Genomic DNA, 7,706 nt, shown 5'->3' with positions numbered 1-7,706 from the left:
ACAATAGCAGATAAACACATATCCAACTCCTCCAGATTAAACATGGGCTCTGTCAATGCGCCATGGAGGATCACCGCTTTCATTGCAATTCTGGTTGTGTTCAAGGTAGGGCACACGTCCTATGTTATTGAAAGGAATTGACTTCATTATAATAACTGTACATTTGATCAATTATATGTTGTGAGTCAAGCAGCGTCTCTTTTTGTTGTAGGTGCAAGCTGTTCCGACACGTTATGGTAAGTTCTAGATCGTCTCGTGCATAAGGGTGGATGTGTGATAACGTTCTGTGTTCTTACAGAATGGTTTCTCTGTTGAATGAATAGGTGGTGATGCAGATGCAGGTGAATTGCGAGAGGATATACTTGATATCAATTCAGGTAATTATCTCTACACTCTCTCAGTTAAACTGTAACATTACTGAAGTTATATAATAATATGTGCAATAATCTCACAAATCTGGCAATATTTTTTTTTACTGAGAGTGATAGATTTGTTTATTTCCTGATATTTCAGAAGCAGATCTAAACCTCTTTGAGGGAGACATTGCAGGTGATGTAAGTACACTTCTCTTCATAGCCTTGTTCTATGTAATAGTTGACTAAACATAAATCAGTTGGCCTACTTAATTTATTTTATGGATTTTGCAGCCAAGGCGAAATGCAATCCTGGATGAAACGAGAAGATGGAAGTTTCCCATTCCTTACATCTTGACAGATTCTTTGGGTATGTAGGCTCTACCAACCATGTCTCAATGCTAAATGAAATACAGTCATTGACAACATTCTGAAAACCAGGTCATATTCACTCCCTCAGAGCTGAATGCAAAAGGTGTTATTCACCAGGCATTCGAAGCATACCGCCTGAAATCCTGTGTGGACTTCAAGCCCTATGAGGGAGAAAGCACATACATCTCCTTCACAAAGCTGAGTGGGTGAGTTCAGCCAAATACACTGTAATGTCATGAGCTCTTGGTTAACTTGATGGACCGTCTGTCCCTCCAAAGCATAAAATACAAGGTTTTATGGCGAGCACAGATTAGAAAATGCTTATCTAAGGAAATTACATTCATCATAGTGTTCTATGCGTCTACAGATTCCAAACCTGTAATAAATGGTGACCCCTCTTTTAGTGTGTAAAGTCGAGGAATGTGCAAAAGCACTTTGTTGAATACAGTCCTTCATGTCATCATTGTTATGATGAGGTACATATTCTGTGTGGACCACAGTACAGTAATGTTATGGTGAAATATGAAGTAAGATGTACGATTGTAAATCAGTTTTCTCCACAGAACAAATTAGGAAACATTGTATAGTAGATTGTTCCTATTTTCCCTTTAGCACATTTTTCTTACCTACTTTTTTGAAACTCTTCGTCGTTGGCTAAGGGCTTCTTGGTTAAGGGGATCATTTATGGATCATTTAGCGATTCGATTTAGAATTTTAGGACCCCTTCAGGTCAACAAAATATATATAAAAAAATTATTGATAAAATATTACATTAGGCTTTTACTACTATAGCCCATAGAAACACATTGAAAAACACATTCATAAATGTTTTTTAAGTGTCCGTCATATCTAGGAGCTCAGGAAATATTGCGCTTTTTTTATACACATATTTAACCCCTTTTTGGGGGTAGGCAGAAAACTACCTTCATACTTCCATTCATTTTTTTAAACTAGTACCGGTTACCTTCAAACGAGTCCCATGACACCATCGTTTTCGTGAGAATCTCCCCTTTCCACAGTGGGGTCACATTAGTTTATAGCCGTAACGGTTCGGACACTAACAAACAGAAGTTGGCACATCGACGGTACCAACTTCAGATGAGTCCCCTGACACTTGTGGGGGTTATAATAGGTATGTAATAGGCCAAATAGTTCAGACGCTACAGGCGTTTTCGTGAGAAGACCGATTTTTTGGGATGTCTCATGGTGTGACAAACACCTTCCACCGTGACATCTGCGGAGGTGGATTTAGAAACATCCAATGCAAAAAATTGTCAGATTTTGATGGGGATTGTATCAATCGACTCTTAGGGATAATTAAGGTCTATTAAGTAAGCATTTCTCGGTATTTGACGGATAACATTTGATTTGATTATATGTTTACTCTCGTGTCATAATGCGTAATCCTGTCTGTGACGGCCACAGATGCTGGTCATTTGTAGGAGATGATAAGGTAGGACAGAACCTCTCCATAGGGGCGCGCTGTGACACCAAGGCCATCGTGGAGCACGAGCTCCTCCACGCTCTGGGCTTCTACCATGAGCAGTCACGCTCTGACAGAGACGACTACGTCAAGATCTGGTGGGACCAAATCATAGAAGGTGGGTATGATGGAATTAAGCACAGGCGGTGGCAGATACAAGTATCAGTTGTGTATCAAATCAAAGTTTATTGGTGGTGTACACAGGTTTGCAGATGTTATTGCAGGTAGAGCAAAATGCTAGTGTTTTTAGCTCCAACAGTGCAGTAATACCTAGAAAAAAACTAAACACAATCCACACAAAAGAATAAGAGCAAATATTACTTGGAAAAGTGATTTACAAGCGTCTAACAATTTTGAATAACACATTCTGTAACCTGCATATCTACAGGAAAGGAGCACAACTTTAACAAGTATGAGGACGACTTCATCACAGACCTGAACACGCCATATGACTATGAGTCCGTCATGCATTACAGGCCATTGTCTTTCAACAAGAACGCCACCATCCCTACCATCACCACAGCCATCCCAGCGTTCAATGAGATCATCGGACAGCGTCTGGACTTCAGCGCTGTAGACCTGCTCAGGCTAAACCGCATGTACGACTGCAGTAAGTGACCCATATGGAATGACCTATATGATCAAATTGCAAGAGCAATCAACTTTTCTCAGTAGCATCAAATAAAGTATAAGGAAATTATGATGAACAACCACAGCCTTAGACATTGCCATTCTGATATAGATTTGATGATGGTGATTATGAATAACAGCTAACAGAGTTGCTGTTGTTGCAGCCAATACACACACTCTCCTGGACCAGTGTTCCTTTGAGCTGATCAACATCTGTGGTATGATCCAGGGTGAGACTGACGAGGCAGACTGGGTCCAGACCCTGAGCAGCGCTGAGGAGCCAGACCACACACTGGCAGGCCGTTGCAGAGGTTCCTACAGTACTACCTACACACACACGGACAAAATCTTTCACGTTCTTCATCCTGTCGTGACTTTACTTTCATTAATCTGATGACTGTTATTCATCTAATCAACTGACTACGTTTAATTGTTACCCGATTAAATTAATAATGTTACAATTAACTCATAAGGAATTTGGGGCACCACGAGAGCGGTTGTTTATAGAGTTACCATCTTCCGAATTAAACTCTAAAAGGTCTTTACTTGCCACATCCATAAAACAGTCAATGTATTAATCATACCCTCGTATCATATCATCATTCTGAACAGTCGTAACCTCCTGCATCTGCAAAAACCTCAGCCTTACTTATGATTCAGTACTACACAAATTGGATTAATTATTTATTTACTAGCTAACTAAATGATAACACAGGTTAAACATACACACTTAATACATTAGAAACAGGTCCCTAGCGGACTGTCACAATATTGCAGCTTGTTACAAAGGAGATGGAGAGGGCGAGGTTTAGGGGCAGAGACATAACACTTTGGTACATTTAGAAACTACTTTCACAGTAATCATATACTTTGCACACGAACCGCCACCCGTTTGGAGTAAGAAAGCGTGAATGTATTCACGTGTAAATGCCTTGGTTCGCCGGGTATCTTGGTCGGAACCAAGCCTTCACAGAAGGGGTTTTGTTTGGGCCTTTCCAAGGGTCTCCACCCGTCTCTTCTACTGTTGTCCTCTGCCGTTGTCCAGTATCCGTTGACTTGTTGTATAGTCCTGAACAGAACTACAGAGTTTATTCTACTTTCCATTCGCTCCTGAACCTTTCTCTTTGAAGATAGTGTAGCCAGCCATGTCGGTGGTTCCCATTGGGGGATGAGATTAAGAAGTGTAGTAGTATGGTCCCACTTAAGTTCACTTTTCTAGATACTTTACTTAGGACAGCTAATCAGCTGTACCAGTAATTGTCCGGGATGTGACTATCGTCTCTACCTCGGGTTGAGATTTCAGAGTTCGAACCACTTGAGACGCCTTTCTGGTCTCATATGTTAATTCTTAAACCCTCATTTTATACAGTTCATTCAAATTGGGGTTGTTCGAGAGGCTGACACGCTCTCTGACCTCCCTCAAGGGGCGGGTGACTACTCACTTGTACAAAGTAATAGAAACAATTTCCTCTTATATTTTCTAACATCACATCCTTCTCTTAACAAAAACACTTTCATCATTGTTCATATTTCATGCACAACGTATCAGATGGAGATTTCACACATGTAGTGGGTATACTTTCCAAGTTACAGTATTTCCTTTATAACATTTTTAATGACATCACAAAATAACCAACAATATGACCATTCCCACGTTCTCTGTTAGGACTATTGTTCCAGTATTCGCTTTTGAATGAGTTAAAGTTTCAGCGGGAAAAGTCTCTGGAGAAAAAGCACATTCCTTTGTGAATTTGGAGAGGGAGACACTGGATCTCCTCTCCTTTAATTTACAACAGGGCAACCCCCCACACCAATTCCCTCCTCCACCTATACATTTGGATCCTCACAGGACAGTCATGACAATCCTTCCACTTGATGTTAGCAATCATATATGGTTGGTTAAGTATTTGTACTGCATCTATGACCCTCTCTGTAGATGCTGGCTATTTCATGAGGTTTGACACATCTAAAGCGACAGTGGGGAAAAGTGCTCTTCTAGAGTCACGCATCCTCTACCCTAAGAGGAAGGAGCAGTGTCTGCAGTTCTTCTACAAGATGATTGGGCCTGCCGGGGACAGGCTGTTTGTGTGGGTCAGAACAGACGATGGGACGGGAAATGTCTGCAGTGTCAAGAAGGTCCATACCATCACAGGTACTGTATTCAGGATAACCCCACTTTCAACAAAATACATAAATATGTTACACATATGGTTTGTAGAGTTGTAATAGTGTCTGTGTTGCATGTTACTCCAGGAGTATAGGAAGGTGATCAGGAAGCTGATCAGATGTCTTATTTCCTCAGGTGATGGAGATGACTCCTGGAATGTAGCCCACGTGACCTTGAAGGTCAAAGAGAGGTTCCGCTACTTCTTCCAGGGCATGGTAGGGTCCAACAACAATGCAGAGGGGGCCATCTTGATCGATGACATCACATTAACAGAGACCACCTGCCCCAGCGGCGTTTGGAGAATTCAGAACTTCACTGGCCTGCTCGCCACAACTCCAGCCGGAGGGCGCATCAGGAGCAAGCCGTTCTACAGCGCTGAGGGTTATGCTTATGGGATCAGCCTCTACCCCAAGGGAAGAGACGGCACATATCCTGACTATGTGGGTGTGACCTTCCATCTATGCAGCGGGGAGAACGATGGTGTGATGGAGTGGCCAGTGATCAACAGGCAGGCCACCGTCACTGCCATGGACCAGGACCCCGACGCTAAGCTGAGGATGTCTGCCACCAGAAGCTTCACCACCGGTCAGTTAATGTAATCATGTGCTTATGAGTCCCTTACGTAAAGTATGCCTTGCATCGCATACAAACAGGCACGGTATTGTTCAGTATTTACTGATTCGCTGTGAAAATCTATACGCTTGTCTGATCTTAGTCCACCATAAAATATAATATCAAATGTATACACCAGGCAATCTTCTGATACATGTAAAATAATTGGCTTTGTAACATGTTAATACCTTAAACTGTTTTTTTCCAGATACTACTAACCCATATTGGGTCAAGCCCACCAGCACCAGTGGGGCAGAGTGGGACACGAGCTCCAACTGCTACAGAGGATCTGAGTATGGATGGACTACATTCCTCTCTCATGACCAGCTGCACAGGAGAAGCTTTCTCAAGAACGATGATCTCGTCATTGTTGCTGACTTTGACGGTACATCAAACTTGACAACATCAGTTTATTTGCTCCCATACAAAATAGCGAGACATACAGTGCATTCGAAAAGTATTCAGACCCCCTTCACTTTTTCCACATTTTGTTACGTTACAGCCTTATTCTAAAATGGATTACATAAAACATTTTACTCATCAATCTACACACAATACCCCATAATGACGAAGCGAAAGCAGGTTTTTAGAAATTTTTGCAAATGTATAAAAAAAAACATGAAATACCTTAGTTATATAAGTATTCAGACACTTTACTATGAGACTTGAAATTGAGCTCAGGTGCATCCTGTTTCCATTGATCATCCTTGAGATGTTTCTACAACTTGATTGGACATAAATTCAATTCATTGGACATGATTTGGAAAGGCACACACCAGTCTATATAAGGTCCCACAGTTGAAAATGCATGTCAGAGCAATAACCAAGCCATGAGGTTGAAGGAATTGTCTGTAGAACTCTGAGACAGGATTATGTCGATGCACAGATCTGGGGAAGGGTACCAAAAAATTACTGCATCATTGAAGGTCCCCAAGAACACAGTGGCCTCCGTCATTCTTAAATGGAAGAAGTTTGGAACCACCAAGACTCTTCCTAGAGCTGGCCGCCCAGCCAAACTGAGAAATTGGCGGAGAAGGGCCTTGGTCAGGGAGGTGACCAAAAACCCATGGTCACTCTGACAGAGCTCTAGAGGTCCTCTGTGGTGATGAGACAAACTTCCAGAAGGACAACCATCTCTGCAGGACTCCACCAATCAGGCTTTTATGGTAGTGTGGCAAGACGGAAGCCACTCCTCAGTAAAAGGCACATGAGAGCCCGCTTGGAGTTTGCCAAAAGGCACCTAAAAGACCATTAGAGGCATGAATGCCAAGCGTCACGTCTGAAGGAAACCTGGCACCATCATTATGGTGATGCATCGTGGTGCCAGCATCATGCTGTGGGGATGTTTTTCAGCGGAAGGGACTGAGAGACTAGTCAGGATCGAGGGAAAGATGAACAGAGCAAAGTACAGAGAGATCCTTGATGAAAACTTGCTCCAGAGTGCTCAGGACCTCAGACTGGGGCAAAGGTTCACCTTCCAACAGGACAATGACCCTAAGCACACTGCCAAGACAACGCAGGAGTGGCTTTGGGACAAGTCTCTGAATGTTCTTGAGTGGTCCAGCCAGAGCCCGGACTTGAACCTGATCTAACATCTCTGGAGAGGCCTGAAAATAGCTATGCAGCGACGCTCCCCATTCAACCTGACAGAGCTTGAGAGGATCATCAGAGAAGAATGGGAGAAACTTCCTAAGTACAGGTGTGCCAAGCTTGTAGCGTCATACCCAAGAAGACTTGAGGCTGTAATCGCTTCCAAAGGTGCTTCAACAAGGTACTGAGTAAAGGGTCTGAATACTTATGTAAATGTGATATTTCAGTGGTTTTGCTTTGTCATTATGTGGTACTGTGTATAGATTAATGAGGGGGGAAAAAAACAATTTAATTAATTTTAGAATAAGGGTGTAACGTAACAAAATGTGGAAAAAGGCAATAGGTCTGTATACTTTCCGAATGCACGGTATACTGTATATTTATATATAGTGTATATTGTTATGTGATGATTTGAACAGTTTCTGACTGTTACTATTTAACCTAACCCACATCACCCTAAAACTGTGCAAAGCAATCAATTGACATGGTCACTTTACAG

At 42.1% G+C, this 7,706-nt stretch overlaps 1 protein-coding gene across 2 annotated transcripts in view; it reads left to right on the top strand.

Annotated features, from left to right (window-relative positions):
* Positions 1-7,706, top strand: part of mep1a.2 (meprin A, alpha (PABA peptide hydrolase), tandem duplicate 2) — a 15,057-nt gene continuing 7,351 nt past the window's right edge. For both annotated transcript variants that reach the window (XM_045695759.1, XM_014144599.2), the window contains exons 1-12: positions 1-105; positions 212-236; positions 324-377; positions 514-554; positions 648-723; positions 814-931; positions 2,151-2,326; positions 2,597-2,818; positions 3,003-3,149; positions 4,775-4,990; positions 5,141-5,590; positions 5,826-6,002. In XM_045695759.1, the coding sequence (XP_045551715.1) occupies positions 43-105; positions 212-236; positions 324-377; positions 514-554; positions 648-723; positions 814-931; positions 2,151-2,326; positions 2,597-2,818; positions 3,003-3,149; positions 4,775-4,990; positions 5,141-5,590; positions 5,826-6,002 (1,765 nt within the window). In that variant the 5' untranslated portion in view covers positions 1-42. The remainder of the gene's footprint in view (positions 106-211; positions 237-323; positions 378-513; positions 555-647; positions 724-813; positions 932-2,150; positions 2,327-2,596; positions 2,819-3,002; positions 3,150-4,774; positions 4,991-5,140; positions 5,591-5,825; positions 6,003-7,706) is intronic.

The sequence above is a fragment of the Salmo salar genome, chromosome ssa15 (genome assembly GCF_905237065.1).
Source record: "Salmo salar chromosome ssa15, Ssal_v3.1, whole genome shotgun sequence".
Lineage (NCBI taxonomy): Eukaryota > Metazoa > Chordata > Actinopteri > Salmoniformes > Salmonidae > Salmo > Salmo salar.
Note: the sequence above shows the minus strand (reverse complement) of the source record. Positions and strands in the feature narration are given on the sequence as shown.